At 40.5% G+C, this 18,951-nt stretch overlaps 2 protein-coding genes across 3 annotated transcripts in view; both read right to left on the minus strand.

The window, feature by feature from the left end:
- LOC132131973 (uncharacterized) overlaps nucleotides 1-18,951 on the minus strand; it is a 125,474-nt gene that overhangs the window by 26,898 nt on the left and 79,625 nt on the right. The gene's annotated exons all lie outside the window — the stretch shown is intronic.
- On the minus strand, nucleotides 1,680-6,693 carry LOC132131972 (sialoadhesin-like). The gene is made up of 8 exons (XM_059544170.1): nucleotides 6,189-6,693; nucleotides 5,636-5,977; nucleotides 5,333-5,560; nucleotides 2,959-3,279; nucleotides 2,678-2,887; nucleotides 2,493-2,583; nucleotides 2,341-2,394; nucleotides 1,680-2,241 (listed from the first exon to the last, which is right to left on the minus strand). Exons 1-7 carry the CDS (start codon nucleotides 6,232-6,234, stop codon nucleotides 2,343-2,345), a joined length of 1,290 nt encoding a protein of 429 aa, XP_059400153.1. The 5' UTR covers nucleotides 6,235-6,693; the 3' UTR covers nucleotides 1,680-2,241; nucleotides 2,341-2,342.

Consider the following 18,951-nt stretch of genomic DNA (forward strand, 5'->3'; position numbering starts at 1 on the left):
ACGCGATCGCGGAGGAAACACCACACCGGACCGGGGGCGAAACGATCGTGGGCGCCTTCCTGTCCGATAGGACAGGGGTTCGGCGATTTGCACCGTATATAAGCAGTTCAGCTAATGTTCGCGTTAGTTATGAATGAATCGTCCAATTTAAAAATAATACATTATGCTGAGCAGGGATGGACACATTTGAAATTACACATTTTAAATAACATGCACTTACCTTTTTGAAATGAAGGAGACGTCAAATCGGCCAATTCAAAAAGTGGCGCTCAAACTCAAACTGGGGCGATGTCACGTGACATGAGTAATCTGATTGGTTGATCAATTTTACCTTAAGCACCGCCCTTGTTGACCCAGCAACGCGTCTAACTCAGCAGAATCAGGACGTGCCACCTTTATAGACCCCTTAATCGCCTGCGTCACTGTGACGTCACCGCTCTAGCTGGAGGCAAAACATAAGGAAAAACTCATAGCAGGTGTGCTAAAAGTTTGAGGTTTTGATTTTAAAATGACGTCTTGTTGTGTTTTTGGCTGCCAGAATAGAAGGAACAGCACTTTTGTTTCAAAACTAAATAAATAATGCCTGTATTTGCAGTGCACACTTCATATCAGGTAAAATAATCTATGCATATGAACTGGTGTGTTGGTTTTATCTAGTAAATCAGCAAGTTTCTGTTTTATAGGTGAAAAGTTGCCAACCTTCAGCGCACTAGCTAGTTTAAATTTTAAACAAACATACAGCGATAGATGTGTGTGCCATCCTTTGAATGGTCTCTTAAAATAATCCACACTGGTCATCATAGTTAGCCCAGCGATAGGTTACATTAGACAATTAGCCTTTCCTAAATTCTCCATACCACCCGAAAGTAATCCATATGACCGTTTGGAATACGGGTCAGGCAGCCGGCTTCCATCCACGAGAGTTAATTTACAAAAATAGCTGTCACGGTCCCGCAGAGTCAGTGATTGTAAATATTTGGACAGTTCTGAACCTTCTTCTGCATCCATGTTTAATAAATCCCTTCTAAAACGTGCTAACTTATGCTTATCAACATTGCATCCGCACCTCTTTTTGCCTCCAGTTAAGCCCCGCCCACCCGGAGACATTGCAATGTTTACAAACTTTCAAGGGGTCTATATTTATCGCTGTTTGCAGAAGCCTCAACAGAGGCTGTATCCATATCTTCATCCATGTTTGTAGCAAACAAGCTTCTTTACTCAGGCATAGAAAGTATATACAAAATAAAAATAAAAAGGGTCCTTAAATCATTAAAGACAGTCTTAAAAGAGTATGCTGAACTTCTACAACAAGTTTTATAAAAGATTGGTCATAGAAATTCAAAGCTTTAAGCACTGCACATAAAATAGAATAAGAGTGAGATAAGGTTGCTGTTAACGTGGCACCATCTTGACCCCCCCCCCCCCCCAACTCTCCCATCTGTACAAACTCTACTAGACCATTTACACAGATCACACCATGGTTTCTGCCCAAATTATAAGAACACACAAGGTGTTTTTCTGCTCATTAAAAACAGGTTTTATTTATTTTGCTGTTTTTTCCACACAAAAGTCCTGATCACACCAAGAACTGTAAACATAAAATCGCTGACAATGACATGGGGAAAAAAAATTAGGTAAAATGTTTGCGATAACTTACAGAGCATTTCTTTTCTAGTAAATAATTTAATATGTGTATTATATTTCTTATTGACAATGATGTAATTTCCAGAAAGGACCGTTAGTTTTTTGTGATGCAGTATTGAGAAACAGTTTTTTGACCATGTAACACTTTTCCAGCTAATTTTGTTGATCAATGTTACCTAAAGAAAGTTTCTGGGCTACTGAATGTTATTTGAGATCAAATCACGCTCACACATGAAGAAGAAGCAATAAACATTCAAATTTAAATGGATTGCTATCACATAAAATATGAAATTGTTCACGCATACTGAATAAAGAAGAAGTAAGATACAAAATAAACAGAACAGAACAGCTATTCCTTCACTTTTCAATCCTTTTCTTGGGGGGGAGGGGGGCTTTGTTAATAAACAGTTTGAAGTCAGAAGAAAGGCTAATATTATGAATAAATGTCACTGTCTATGACATCACTGTATCACTGATGTAGCTGCTGACAGTTCTCTCTGTTGCTAGGTGATGATGTCACAATGGAAGAACACAATGACATCACTCCACTGGCTCTGATTGACAGGCAGCACATGTACAGATGTGGAACATCAGATTCTGAGACAGACAAATACAAAAACATTAAATACATTGAAACCTATGCTGCAGCAATCTTTTATATTATAGCAGATTATCTATATATATATAATTTCTCACCTTCACTTGTGTTTTTGGTTTGGTTTTGAAATGAGACACATTTTAATGAAAAACCTGTTGGATTAAATAATTACATTTTTATAATCTGAATTAATTTCAATATATTCCCTGTATGTCATGGAGTTGTGAATTTAACTAGATATTTTACTCACCACATCCACAGAGCTGCTATTATGAGAAACTGAGGTGAAAACACCAGCAGAATGACTGTATAATGTCTGAACGCTGTGCTGTCCACTGGATCTTCACAACACAAAGAATCATGACTATCAGAGAAACCACCTGAACTCATCAAACATTTCACACTGAAGCACATGTATCATGAGAGATGTGTTACCTCCTACAGCACAGGAATACTGGTGAAGCTCTTCATCGCTGACTGAGTCCAGGTACAGCTTGTTGTCTTTAGTGAATCCATCTGTTATCTGTCGTCCGTTCTTGTACCAGATGTAAGTATGTTTGTCATCCAGAGTGCATTTAGTTGAACAGATTAATATCACTTCCTGTCCCTCCGAAACAACAGATGGGCTGCTTTTCACCTGTGTATCTGAAAGAAAAAGAAGCCTATTAGAAAGTATGCAGGAAACCTTTTGAACAATCAGTATATCAATCAGTTACCTGTCACAGTAAGAATGACTCCAGGGGATCCAGAGTATTTTTCTGAGTCAGTGGTGAACCTGAATTGATATTCTCCAGAGTCACTGATCTTGAGCTCTTTGATTCTCAGTTTGTTCTCCACATACTCCACACGACCAGCAAACTGATGCTCCTCACGCAGATCCTTTGATTCACCAGACTGAACGTAATGCCAGAATGTTTTATTTACAGTATGACCAGAGGGATGTGTGTATGTGCTGGAAATGTCTACTGTTGAGCTGACCAAAGCACAGACTCTTCTAGAGGAGTAAGTCACACCCCAGCAGTCACTCTTAGAAATGCCTGAAAGAGACACAGATTACTGCTGTGAAAATTACAATTAAGGTCTGTTCAAGTCAAGATGAATGTTCAGTGCGAAAATTCAACGTGATGAATATTTTATGATTTTAATTAGACTCAATGGCTGTTATTGGGAGAGGGGTTCTGATCTCTTTCCCACCCATCGCACTGAGAAGTAAACTGTCCAACCAATAAGATTTGAGCTTTGGTCACATAAACGGAGCTGCTGCTGGTACATGAAACTACAACCTAGAGCCGATCACGCACATCTATTTTGGTGGTACTGGGCTGATACACACATTTGTGACTTGAGAGAGCATGAATATGAGACAGGAAGTAGGTTAACAAGACCCTTAAAGGAATAATTCACCCCAAAATTTAAAATTACTGTTAATTCACTCACCCTCAGGAAATCCAAGATATATGTGATTTTATCTTCAGTAGAAGAGTAAAGAAGAGTTTTAGCTGAAACCGTGGTCTGTGATGATTCATAAAACGCAATTCAGCAGTTACTGCCACTTGAGATTCAAATGTGCAAGTAAACTAACAAATGGTTGGTTGTTGTTTTTTTTTTTTTTTTTTTTTTTTTTTTTTGGGTGAACTATCCCTTTAAAGCCCACTATCTCTATCACTGCTTAGGAACATGCAATGGAACACACACACACACACACACACACACACAGTGAGTGCAGCTTGGTTGGTACTAGTAGAGGAAACTGAGAAAATGTGATGGGAGTGAATTATTGAGATGTATGCATTTTTGATATACAATTTTAATGTTATATGATTGGCTCATTGATCAAGTGATTTTGTATTGCTATGCTCATTTTCCTAACACCTCTGTTGATAGACTGATCAGTGACCTAGTGTCTTAGGTTGGTTAAACAATAAAAGGTGGAGACTGTTGTCCTTTAAGACGTGCTTGAGAGACTGACAGGTGTGATGTTTGGATTGCTTCACTTACGTGGAAGTTGACGCCCTGTTGAATGTGTTGTGTGCAGGTGCTGGCATCTAAGAAAGAACACAGCGCAGTGATAACCGAACATTTTACGGCTGTGTGGAACAAATGAGTCGAAGTGTTGTGAAAATAGCTCTTGGTCTGTGTGGGTATTTGCGTGCACAAGTGAGTGGGTGGTTGGCTACTTGAGTTTTGTTTGCATTGGACTGGAGAAACTGGTAGTTGTTTCTTATTTCTCTTCAGTAAACTACTGTCTGGATCTGCGGAGACCTCCGTGTGGTGGGGCCAACCCAGAACATTCATTCGTTTGACCATAAAGACGTCATACCAGACTGTGCTAAGCACTGCATCTCTTTTTGATATTTGTTGTCTGCTACTTTTATGTAAGTGGGATTTAATAACAACAGTATTGCTGGTTTATGTCGTAGAAAGTTTTCTAAGAAAAGCCCTTGAATCATCCCCTTTTTTGGCCACGCCACAAAAACAGGAGTAAAACAAATGATAATCTGCTGAAATTAAAGACAGTTGGACTCAACAGTGATCTTTATGACTTAAAGAACCAGTGATCCATGAACATTAACATGTGGCCAAGAATAGGGTTTTCTGTCATTCACATGCACCTGATTTCAACACCAAAGAAATAAAACAAAGCCATACAAAAACCTTCACTATAATTCAATACAGCTGGAACTAAATCTGGATGATCACTTGTATTATCTTTATATATATATCATCCAGCCCTAAAACTTGTTAAATGCATTATAAAATTAACATTATGATTTTCTTTAAAGCTGCTTTGAAACTGTATTGTGGAGTGCTGTATTGTGGCCAAAATCAAAGTGACAAGACAACAATCGATATTCTGGCTGTTTTTTATAGGCTCCTTGTCTCAAATGGCACACTAAGTCCTTGTGGTTTTCTTCCAAATTTCATGATGTAATGACACTATTGAGACACCCGTATGTAGAAATTCCACTGAAGTTACACCACAAATCTTGGTATGAAAATATCTTTAAATGTTTCCACATGTACTCATGTATGAACAAACACTGATATTATATTAGTGCTTATTCAACAAAAATATTAAGTGTCACTCACACACAGGAGAGGAGAAGATGATAAAATCTGCAGAAAGAGAACATGAGTAACTGGCACCAGCTTCGGGTGAAACTTCAATTCTCCTGGAATAATCTAATACATTTTTTCCATTTTTTTTCCAGTAGTACTTCTGAGGTCTGGACGTCAAATCACAGGAAGTCTCACAGGTCAGTTCTATTCTCTGATCTCTCCGGTCTGTAGATTCAGGATTCATCCTCACCTGCAGGTCTGAATTAATGTAAAAATGAGTAAACTTGAGAAATAAAAACAGCTGAAGTGTTCAGAATCTGGACTCAGTTTCACCTGTGACTGTTAGACTGACGGCCGCTGAGCTGAGATGTTTAACTCCATCGTTCATGATGAACATGAGCTGATATTCTCCAGAGTCTCTCTCTCTCACGTCTGATATTGTGAGCGTTGAATAGCTGCTTGAGATCTGATCTTTCACCCGTCCTGAGTAATCTGAGTCTAAAGTCGAATCTTCAGGTTCATTGTTTTTTCTCCAGTTTGTACTTTGTTTCTCGCTGAACCAGAACACAGTTTTGATGTTGGCGTCGTCATAAGAGCACTTCAACTGCACATTGGTTTCCCTCAGAGCACAAATATTTTCACAGCTCACAGAGAGACGGTCCAATGTTAGAGAGCCTGATTAAAAAAAGAAAGGAAGAAAAGAAAAGTATCAAAATAACACTGAAACCAAAGGTTTGCATTTATAGAGAGATTCTGCTCTGACAAACCAAGTGATTCACTCTGAGAGCAGTGAGGAATCTCTCCTTAAAGTCTCAAATATCTTTAGTCTGTGTTGGAACATACTTTTTAATGAAATTACTGCAATCTATCAATGTAATAATCTTACCTGAAATGTGTAGAATTATGATCACTGATGCGATACTGAAGTCCATGCTTTAACTTTCAAAATAATTCACTTCTTGGTCTAGAGTAAAACAACAAGAACAAAGTATAGTGAGTCAAGCACACTTTAATTTGAAGCCATTTATCACAAGCTCCTACATTAACTGCATTTGTTTCAAGTTAAAACATGGGTAAAGAAATGAGGTGTCAAGGTCTAAAGTCTAGCAGGAAATCAGATGATCTCATTTCCTTCCTTTTCTCCAGTCGTGCTTGTTGCTGGGCAACTGCAGTTGCTCAATTCTTGAGCATCTCTATGTTTGGAACTTAACAGTTTATTTTTTGATTTTCCGTTTCCCAAACAGTTGAGTCAATGACAAATAATGATAAATCTTGAATAAAACATGTTTCAAATGTACATTAATGCATTTGTTATCATATGGTTTTGGAAAATGACTATAGGCTTTAATGATTATTAAATTAACTATTTTCTTGACACCCTGAATATGAGCGAGTGAATGTCAGTATCTTCAAAAATGTTTTAAAATATGTTTTAAAGCATTTTTGTTTTATAATTTTTTAATGTAATTAATTAATTCATAAATATCTTTTCGTTTGGCACCACATGACAAGTCCAACTGCATGATATTTCATTACCCAAGATAAACTTGCTTTGTCATAAAAATATTACATTTTCTAATATTATAAGTGACTTATTGACTGAATTCAGCGTCTGCTCCTGTGTACAGGATTTCATCTGTCTAATAACTTAATCTATGACCAGTGTCATACCTAATAAGTGATATAAGCGGCTGCATGCAGAGTTTTTAAAAGACACTGCAGAACATGACGTCATATCCCGATCGTTGCAGCATCTGAACTGTAGTGTGACCACGGCTCAAGGTGAGATGATGGTGGAGATGGCAACAGCAGAGCTGTACGTGTCTGACAAATTGTAACTAAAAAGGATGTGTTCAAACACAATTTCAATATGAACAGTATTAGAGCGGCTGCGGCTTCCTGATGCATGAAAATTAGGCTGCATACAATAGGAGTAATTATACTACACATTGTGTCAAGATGATGGCAGGCTAATGAGTTTTTAAAATGTTTGACCTCCTATCTGAACTTTTTTCCACAAAAAAATAAAATAAATAATAATAATAATAAAAAATTATAAAAACAAACAGAGCAGTTATTTCTTAGTCTTTATAAGTGCAATCATAATCAAAGTAGGCTACTCTCTAAATACTCAAATCAAAATGCAAACACAAACCAAAATGTTCTTCAAGCATGATACAGAGCTAAGAGATGGTTCTAATAACTACACATTCGTTTATAGTGTGCATACTAATTACAGCCTAGATATTTTAAGTAGTAATTATACTACACATTGTGTCAAGATGATTTACGACTTTGACCTTTGACCTTTTGACAGGTTGAACTTCCGGTGACCTTATGATGGATGGGTTGAACTTCCCGAATGAGGTCATGGGTTAACCTATGGACCCCTCCCCACGCATAGATCATGTGGTTTTGACAGAAGCTTTTGCCCTATTGACCTAGTTAGCCCTAAATCATAGTTTTGACGGGTAGTTTTGCGTCAATATAAATGCTACTATACAAATTTGTATTCTGATAAATCATATAAACAAGCCGACATATAAATGAACATTTATAAAAAATAAAAAGAGACTTATCTCTGTTTTAAAGAATATGAAAAAAAAAAATTATATATGACAACGTTACTAAAGCAGAACATACATTTTAAACAAGTTCATCAAACATATAAAACACATCGCAGTTACAGACATGTTACTAAACCAAAGCAAATCATTTATCATACATTTTAATGGTGTATTCAACCAATACTTATGTTTATTGAGCTTATAAAACACGTTTTAAACATATTTTAAACAAAAACTGGTCATAAACGCTGCCTTCTCAAAATTACAGACATGTACAATCACAATCATGCTGCTCACATATTTATGTATATTCAGACTTTAGCCATTAATATGTTTTAAGATAATGAAAAATACCAATGTCGGGGGATGCCAAAATATCTCCAGCCCCCCCAAAACCCACTCAGACTCCAGGGGTTAAAGAATATGGAAATAAATAATTATATAATGACATCAGGCTACTAAAGCAATTCATTCATTCATTCAAAAAAGTATTCAACATTTAAGTTAATCGAACTTAAGAAACACACCATTCTCTTCTTTTAAAAAAGAAGAAGAACATTTTTCTTATTTTAAATGTGATTATATATAGCATAGTATATAAAATAAACATTTCTGATGATACATATAAAAATTATCCCTTACATTTTTTAGACTGGTAAGAGATGTCCAAACATGAATGAAATATCCCCAAAATAAAATAATATGACTTAAAAAATAAAATAAAATGTTTAAAGTTAAATCATAAACAGAATCTCACAGGTCCTAGTAGGGGTATATTACCTATAATATATATTTTTTTAATATAATAAATAATTTATATTATATCATGTCATATATATGATTATATTATATTAGATGTGTTATGCATTAATCACTTTAGATTCTTTAAAGTTCTTATTTTTAGCACGATCTTCAAAGTTTTAATACCATCCCTCTCTCTCTCTCTCTCTCTCTCTCTCTCGCTCTCTCTCTCACACACACACACACACACACACACACACAAAGAAACATGATGCTAAAGTCTTTCTGTATGTTTTAAAAATAAAACCAAAAATATTTATTTTGCTTTAAATGTATGCTGATGAGCTTTGTTTGTCACAGCATAGACTGTGAAGTTTAGATGGAGTTGATTTATCTTTTAGAAGAATTCTTTCAGAGAAAGACCCTCGATTGTATCCAGCCATTAAAGATGGTTCAGGACCATAAAATATTAAAATGACCGCCTGATCTAACGGCTGTAGTTCTATTTTATATATTTTATATTAAAAGTAGCCTAACTATCCATATTATATTCTTTATTTAAAACAATATATTTAACTGGCTGTATTCCCCCAACATGTGTTTTCCATCAGTTGTTTTGCCTTCAGTCTTTTTACGTAGTGCTTTTTTTTTTTTACTGTAAGATCGCTTTACACTAGTGTAATGAAAGTTAACTTTTCTTAAAGTTTATAGTTGTATTTTACTGTATCCGCATCCTTCTATTTATGTCATTGTGGCAGGGGAAGCGTGGTTTAGCGAAGTCTGCAACGGGAGAGCGAATGAAGAGACGAGCGGTGGTAAGTGGTTCAGGTGAGAGACAAGTAACAGCTGGATCTCGTTGCAGTGATTGGCGTGGGGAACCGGTATTTAAGCCGCACGACATCCGGAGAAGGGCGAGAGACCTGAGGACTCGGGGAAGGACGCAGCAGCAGCGCTGAAAGTGAATCCTTAGGGACGAGTGAACGAACGTTAACGGGAGTGTTTATGCGCATGTGGCGCGACTTTGTTTTCTGTTTTGTTTTCTTTTTAAAATAATAAAATCTTCCTCGAGCCTCAGCAAGCCGACCCCGGTCTCCTTCCTCTTTGATCACTGAACCTTGCTACACTGGTGCCGAAACCCGGGAGGAAGGAGAACACCTCCGCCATGCAGTCTCCGTCAGGACCATCGCCTACGCCATTTGCGGACATTATAACATCGCTCGCGGGCCTGCATCAGGAACATCATAAGGCCCTGCTGGATCTGCGAGCCGACCATGACCACCGCTTCCAGGCCATGGTGCAGGTCCAACAGGAGGACCGCGAGCTGTTCCTGAGCTTGCTGGCCCGGGAGGGTCGGATGGGTGCGGCCTCCCCCAGCGCCGGCCCCGCCCCCCACATGCCGCTCGCGAAAATGGGGTCCACAGATGACCCAGAGGCGTTCCTGGACTTATTTGAGAGGACGGCCGAGGCGTGTGGGTGGCCGGTGGACAGCTGGCCCGTCCGGGTGATCCCACTGCTGTCGGGGGAGGCCCAGAAGGCGGCACAACAACTGCCCATCCCGAACCTCCTGGTCTATGCCGACCTGAGAAGAGCCATCCTCCAGTGGGTCGGCCTCAGCCCCAAACAACACAGGCAGTGCTTCCGGTCGCTGGAGCTGAGCGAAGCGGGCCGGCCCTTTGTGTTGGCACAGCAGCTCCGGGATTCGTGCCGCAAGTGGCTGCTGGCCGGAGGCAGCGACGCCGAGACCATCATCAACGCGGTGTTGCTGGAGCAGTTCATCTCCCGCCTTCCAAAGAAGACCGCCCAGTGGGTCCAGTGCCACCGCCCGGCGTCGTTGGATCTGGCCATCCAACTGGCAGAAGACCAGCTGGCGGCGTGCTCCGGGGTTGGCGAGCCCCTTCCTTCTGTCTCTCTCTCTCTCTCTTCCCCTGTCTCCCCCTCCCCCCCTATCCCGAAATCTGTCCCTCTCCCTAGGTCCCATTGGGTGGGGCCACCGAGGCCCGGGCCCCGCTGGAGGATGGGGATGGAGCCCGCAACTGGGGCATGAGGCCCTACGCGCGGAATGGCCGCACCCCAACGAGGGGGGACTGAGGAGCCCTCTGCTGCTTCCCCACGCCAATTCCCTGACCCACTTCTGGCCACTAGGGCGGCGGGGAGGTCATGGAGGTGGGGACACTGGTCCGGATTCCGGACGAACCGCAGGCCGCCCCCGATCAAGCCGGGCTGTACCAAATACCCGTGAGTATTAAGGGGGGTACCTATCAAGCTTTGGTGGATTCAGGTTGTAACCAGACCTCCATCCATCAAAGCCTGATACAATCCGGGGCATTGGATACGGGCCGCATGGTTAAGGTGAGGTGTGTGTACGGGGATATAGTGGAATACCCCATGAAGGCTATAGCCATTAAATTTAGGGGCCAAAAGCATAATGTGGAGGTGGCCGTTAGTCCGCGCCTCCGGCATCCGCTAATCTTGGGGACAAATTGGCCAGCGTTTCAGCAATTATTGGGGTGTTTAACAGTGGATGCCGTCGGGGGGAAGAACCGGCCGGGGGTTCTCAACACTCAAACATGCGTTCGAGCAGGTCCGTTCTATCGATGGGCAGGTCCTCCACCCTGAGCGCCCGCTAGCCCATCCATATTTTTCCATTATCAAGGATCGGTTGTATCGAGTGACCCGCGACGCTCAGACAAAAGTAGATACAACCCAATTATTAGTACCTCGGAGCCGTCGGGAAATGCTTTTCCAGACGGCGCACTGTAATCCTATGGCGGGACACTTAGGAGTAATGGCAACACTGAATCGACTAATGACCCGATTCTTTTGGCCGGGCATTCACGAGAACGTGCGCAGGTGGTGCGCGTCTTGTCGGGAATGTCAGTTGGCAAACCCACCGGCCACCCCAAAAGCGCCATTGCGCCCTATTCCCCTAGTGCAGGTCCCCTTCGAGCGAATTGGTATGGACCTCATCAGGCCGTTAGAACGATCGGCAAGGGGACATCGCTTCGCGTTGGTCTTAGTGGACTACGCGACACGATATCCTGAGGCAGTGGCGCTCCGCAACATCTCGGCAAAGAGTGTGGCGGACGCCCTGTTTCGTTTAATCTCCCACGTGGGAATCCCGAAGGAGATTTTCACGGATCAGGGCACCGCGTTTATGTCACGCACGTTAAACGAATTGTACGGATTGTTGGGCATTAAAGCGGTGCGTACCAGCATCTATCACCCACAAACGGACGGCCTGGTCGAACGGTTTAATCGCACATTGAAAACCATGACCCGGAAGTTCGTAAAGGAAGACGCGAAAAATTGGGACCGGTGGCTAGAACCCCTCTTATTTGCTGTGCGCGAGGTCCCCCAAGCCTCCACAGTGTTTTCCCCCTTCGAGCTTCTTTACGGACGTCAGCCCCGAGGGGTGTTAGACATCCTGAAAGAAACTTGGGAGGACGGACGCTCGGATAGCAAGAATGAAATTCAATATGTCCTGGACCTGCGAGCAAAACTCCATACACTGGGGCGGCTCTCTATGGAGAATTTGCTTCAGGCCCAGGACAGACAAAGCCAGCTGTATAACCGGGGGGCTAAGCTGCGAGAATTTGCACCGGGAGATAAAGTGCTCGTGTTACTACCAACCTCTAGCTCCAAGTTACTAACCAAGTGGCAAGGACCCTTTGAGGTCACACGGCGGATAGGAGATCTCAATTATGAGGTAGTACGAACAGATAGAGGCGACTCACGGCAAATTTACCACCTCAACCTCCTTAAAAAATGGAGCGGGGAGGAGTCAGTGCTGCTAGCGATGGCAGTGAGTGGGGAGGAGGATCTCGGGCCAGAGGCGGGTACTAAAGAGAAATCCCTCGCACTGGCACTAGGGGGAGATCACCTCTCGCTCTCGCAGCTCACTGACATTGCGCGTTTGCAGGTGGAATTTGCGGACGTGTTTTCGCCCCTACCTGGTCGTACTGACCTGATTCAGCACCACATTGAGACAGAGCCGGGTGTCGTGGTTCGCAGCCGGCCATATAGGTTGACTGAACACAAAAAAAAGTAGTTCAGACTGAATTAGAGGCCATGCTAGGGATGGGAGTAATCGAGGAGTCACACAGTGATTGGGCGAGCCCGATAGTTTTGGTACCTAAAACGGACGGCTCTGTGCGGTTTTGTGTAGACTATCGCAGGGTGAATGCCGTATCTAAATTTGATGCTTATCCAATGCCGCGAATTGACGAGTTGCTCGATCGGTTAGGCACGGCTCGTTTTTACTCGACATTGGACTTAACAAAGGGATATTGGCAGATCCCCTTATCTCCCATGTCCAAAGAAAAGACAGCCTTCACCACGCCGTTCGGATTACACCAATTTGTTACGCTTCCGTTCGGCTTGTTCGTGGGCCCCAGCTACGTTTCAGCGCCTCATGGATCGAGTGTTGCGGCCCCATGCTGCATATGCCGCGGCCTACCTGGATGATATTATCATCTATAGTGGGAACTGGCCGCGGCATATGGAGCATGTGAGGGCGGTCCTCAGGGCGCTGAGACGGGCGGGGCTGACGGCCAACCCGAAGAAGTGTGCGGTTGGGCGGGTGGAGGTAAAGTATCTGGGCTTCCACTTGGGCCACGGGCAGGTGCGTCCCCAAATCGATAAGACGGCAGCAATTGCGACCTGCCCCAGGCCCAAGACCAAAAAGGAGGTGAGGCAGTTCTTGGGGCTGGCGGGCAATTCTCTATTATAGAAGGTTTACTCCTCGTTATTCGGACCTAACCAGCCCGTTGACTGACCTCACTAAAAAGGAGGTACCGGATACGGTCCAGTGGACGGAGCAGTGCCAACAGGCTTTTACCCGAGTTAAGGCTGCCCTGTGTGGCGGGCCGCTCCTACACTCTCCTAACTTTTCTCTCCCCTTTTTCTTGAAGACGGACGCGTCGGACAGGGGGCTGGGCGCGGTCCTGTCCCAGGAGGTGGAGGGGGACGACCGCCCGGTGCTGTACATTAGTCGGAAGCTCTCGAAGAGAGAGACTAAGTACAGCACCATAGAGAAGGAGTGTTTGGCCATCAGGTGGGCGGTTCTCACCCTTCGCTATTACCTCCTGGGACGGGAGTTCACCCTCTGCTTGGACCACGCACCCCTCCAGTGGCTCCACCGCATGAAGGATACCAACGCGCGAATCACCCGTTGGTATCTAGCTTTACAGTCATTTAAGTTCAAGGTGATTCACAGGCCGGGGGCGCAGATGGCTGTAGCCGACTTCCTCTCCAGGAATGGGGGGGGGGGGGAGGCTGCAGGCCGGATGGCTCCCCGGCCTGAGTCGGGCGGTGGGGGTATGTGGCGGGGGAAGCGTGGTTTAGCAAAGTCTGCTAAGGGAGAGCGAATTAAGAGACGAGCGGTGGTAAGTGGTTCAGGTGAGAGACAAGTAACAGCTGGATCTCGTTGCAGTGATTGGTGTGGGGAACCGGTATTTAAGCCGCACGACATCCGGAGAAGGGCGAGAGACCTGAGGACTCGGGGAAGGACGCAGCAGCAGCAGCAGCAGCAGCGCTGAAAGTGAATCCTTAGGGACGAGTGAACGAACGTTAACGGGAGTGTTTATGCGCATGTGGCGCGACTTTGTTTTCTGTTTTGTTTTCTTTTTAAAATAATAAAATCTTCCTCGAGCCTCAGCAAGCCAACCTCGGTCTCCTTCCTCTTTGATCACTGAACCTTGCTACAGTCATATACCGTAAGAATCAGTGACTACCAAAAGGATTCCTATTTCCCAAAAGGAGGTCTTTGTAACAGTGTTTTGAAACCTTGAACATCAGGTTTGTGTATCGTCTGTGGCCAAAGTTTGAGTCTGACAAAAGAAAACATGTTTTGACTAAACTGTTTGATTTTGACCTGGAAGTTTGAAGTTTGCACAAGTTGGTGTGTAGTTTTGAGGTTGTGTTTATAAATGTGAGAAAATGGTGAATTGTTTCACGAATTGTGGGTTAGTAATCGATACAAACTGTAATGCACTTAACAGTACATTGTAAAACTCACACATGCAAGTCAAAAAGCATGCAACACCGCACATTACATACTCAGCACTTCACTGCACTCAAACATCGTGTAATATATACCACACACACACACACACACACACACACACACACACACACACACACACAACACTGCAAATATAAAAAAGCATGTTGATACTTACTGTTCAGTATTTTTACTGTATCTGTATTGTCATTTTTAAAATTGTTTTTAAAAATGTTTAAAAGATTTTGTTGCATTTGTAAAAAAATTTTTTTTACATTTAATATTCACCAGTCGTCTGTCATGACTTCCACTCATTGTTATATATAACTAATTTAAGTATTGAGCAGTACCTACAAAAACTTAAAATTATCAATCTTAATGAGTTTAAATTTTATAATGGGGTTAGCAAGACTTTCATTGTAGAAATAACTTAAATTTATTAGTTTTAGTTAAATTTATAAATAAATGTATTAGTAAAATCTACTTAAAATATTGTGTTACACCAACTAATACATTCAGTACATTTAAATACCATATTGTTTTTTTCAGTGCAGTTTAACTCTTTCAACTGAAACACATCTCATCATTGCGCTCTAAATTAGAAATTCAGATTTGAGGTTGTTAAACTTCGACACTATATATAAAAATAATGTTGTGCACACAGAATAGCTGTGTAACCGAATCTCTAAGAAAATCAGCATATGAATGTGGAAATCCCCAATCGTGGCCATTTGGGTATATTCTTATAAAAGTAGCGTTCTTCTTTTTTTTTTACGGCACTAGATTTAGACCTGTTGTTCAGATAGCTCATGACGATGTTCACATTTTACTCGTCGTTTTCTTTTCATTCAACATTCCCGCTTGACATTAAAGCATAGGTCTATGTGTACACCCCATCGGTCAGAAGCATTAGCATCTACCGAGTGCTAAGATTTTACTGCTTTGTCCATTTTTGGTGGATTTGCTAGAGGGACTATGTCACCTTGTTGTAATGTGATTACGTTTAAGATCCATAAGATTGCACTAAACGCCATTGAATAGGTTATAGACATACTCTTTTATACAGGAAATATGTTTCCACAACAGAAATATGTATCAGAATAACAAATACCTAATAGTGAAATCCTCTCTTCTAAACTATTGTGAAAACTTTTAATGTTGATCTGACCCACCGGCCGTGTATCTTTTTCATTGTTTTTTAGATAAAGACTATTCTCAGAGTTTGGTCAAACAGACAAAAACATGAACAAAATAGTGTACAAGATGATTAAATGATTGTCAAGAGAGTGTTTATACTGAGATTGTGATGCACTTTAGAGCTTTTTCTGGTCTACCTGCATCACAAAGACACATAATAGCCACTACCTCGACTTGAAAATGAGTCCTGCCATTTTCTGTTCTGACTGTTACACTTAATACAAACCCATCTACTACACTAAAGTTAGACATTAAAAGACAAGGATGCCACTGTTTCTCTAAACATCACACGGGTAAATAAACCAGAGATGACATGTAGAAAGAATTCATTGAAAGGGGCATGTTTTAGTCCGTTTTAGATGGTCTGCACCAACACATGTTTTAGATGTTTTAGGTATTCATTAGACCAAAAGGTTTGATTCGGGAAACACACACGACTGGAACTGCGTGTTGTCACGACTGTCTTTATAATTGATTTTTTACCTTTAAAAACAACACGGTGTGAAATTGCGGCCTTCGACAGCATGGGCCCCTGAAATGTTGTAGTATATCTTTATTGTTTTCACAAAATATCTAAACATTTATCTATCTTAAAATATTAGTTATTACGTGTTTACAAAGTTGTCATGTCCGACGTTTACATTTTTAAGAACATTTGATATAGTTTATCGTTTTTTACATTTTATAACATATATTTCACCAAACCTTGATGCCTGAAAAATAAGGTAAGCATCAGTCCACATTTCAGCTGTTAACCAGAAAATGCAAGTGAGCCGAGATTTCATTATTGAGATAATCTACATGATGTGAAACTAGCTCACAGTTACATTAGAGTTTTGGGTTCTAGTTTATGTTGAATAGTGTTTGTTTCTTTTCCAAATGTTTAACACCGCATTACTCCATTGTGAAGACATGTACTGTCTAAAGCGTTTTTCAGTGTAGTAGTCCAACTCTGAAACCAGACCAAACTAAAATTAGCTTGAGCCTTAGTTGTAGCAGAATTAAAATGTTTTCTTTTTATCTTTCCATGATTTGTTCGTATTGTTCTGAACCACGGTTTCATTTTTAACATCACAATTCATATTGTATTGTCCTGTGTGATTGTACAAAGTTTTTTGTGTGAGTGTCTGTTTTTTTTTTGTTTTTTCTTTTGCAAACAGTACTGCTGTAATGTAAATGAAAAAGAATTTAACAAAGTAATTAAGGCTATTCCTAATGGCATACTAATATTAAACAAATTTTCAGATGTAGATATCAATAATACATCTTTACAAAATCCTCAACTCTTTGTAAATGGTCTCTCTTTATTTGATAAAGGTTTTAATAACAACTTTATAAGAAACTCCTTTAATGTTGGATCCAGTCCTCCATGTAAATCAAAGTGGCTTAAACCTTATTGTATATCTTGGCGCAACATTTGGACTATGCCCTATAAGTTTATTATTTCTAATAAAGTCAAAGAAGTAATATACAAAATTATTCATAGATGCTATCCTGTAAATGCAACCATTAGTAGATATATTCACGCTGTTTGTGATAAGTGCACTTTTTGTAATACATCACTTGAAGACATTGAACATTTATTTTTATATTGCCCTTTTTCTATTTCTTTTTGGACTGACTTTAAAATGGATATGACAAAAAAATTGAACAAATGTCTTAATTTAGACCCTCATGACATTTTACTTTGTTTCCAAAACCCATCTTTTTCTGAAAAACAAAATTATATAATTAATCTTTTTATCATTTTGGCGAAATTTTATATTCATAAGACAAAAATAATTCAAAAGAAACCCTCCTATATTGCCTTCTATAACACTGATCTAACAATATATTTTGAAACTCTCTTAAACATGAGATCACAAAATAAAAAGCTTATAAAAACAATACAAATATTAAAGCTTTTCAAATACATATAACTGCCCTGATATGTTATACTTATATTTTTGTAATTGCTCTTATGTTTATGTTTATTTTTTTATTTTTTTTGTTTTTCTGGTAAAATATTTTGAGCTGTATCGTTAATACTTTGTAACCTTTCTTTTTTTTTTGTATTGTACTGAAATGTTTTTGTACTTGAACTGACTAAATAAAAAAAAAAAAAAAAAAAAAAAAAACAGTACTGCTGTAATGTTAGCGAGCTCTTTGTGTTCTCTGCTTTACTGTGGTTATATACGTCAGTATTCTTTAAATTTGCTCGATTAAATTAAGTATTTAACACAGTTAATAGAATGTTTTTCAACTTTAGTTAGTGCGAGATACACTTCACAGTTCCGCTGTACTGAGGGATGAAAAAGAGGGGGTGTCAGACAGAGAGAACGCGCATGCAGGCACGCGCACGGCTAAGTATGTTTTCAGACAGAGAGAGTCCGACAGATGGAGCTGCGAGCCCGTTTCACAAGCTGTAGGTTCTCTCTAAAATAAGGTAAGCCGATTTTATTTTATATTCTTTTAAATAACAGAATGTTTTTCAACCTTAATTAAATTGCTTTAGATTATGTATATTATATAAAGGATATAATATAAAGTACTAGGGGTGCTCCGATCACGATCAGCCGATCGTTATATGCGCATTAGTGATGGGAAGTTCGGATCATTTTACCGACTCGGACTTTTGAGTCTCGTTCAGCAAAATGAACGAATCTTTTTTCGAGTCATTTCGTTCATTTCGTTCATTTTAGCAAAATGTAATGAAAATGTTATGTGTTACTTCCCCAACACATCTAGTACTTACGCAAACGTTGATCCCACTAAAAACAATACAAAACTAAAATGCTATAAGATACAGAAAAAAAAATTCCTTCTTTACCTGGGTCTTCAGTCTGTGATTAGCTCACTTCACCTCTTATCTGACAAGAGTCCTCGGGTTTAAGTCATTCCTTAATCACGTGACAGACCCATACGCAAAACTAACGCAGTCTTGAGCCGGAAAGAGAATTGATTAGTTCATCTCATGAGTCTTTCGGGTCTTGGGTCGAGTTTGACTCGTTCCTTAATTACGTGACAGACCCATACGCTATTTCTGTCACTGTGTTTTTGTTACTGTTTGTTGAGGATCTGTGTTTTGTTATTATTTTATAAATAAATAAAACCCTGTTATAAATAAAATATTGATTAATTTGTCTTTTTGACTGTCTATCGGT

This window comes from Carassius carassius, chromosome 48 (assembly GCF_963082965.1).
Source record: "Carassius carassius chromosome 48, fCarCar2.1, whole genome shotgun sequence".
In the NCBI taxonomy this organism is placed as follows: Eukaryota; Metazoa; Chordata; class Actinopteri; order Cypriniformes; family Cyprinidae; genus Carassius; species Carassius carassius.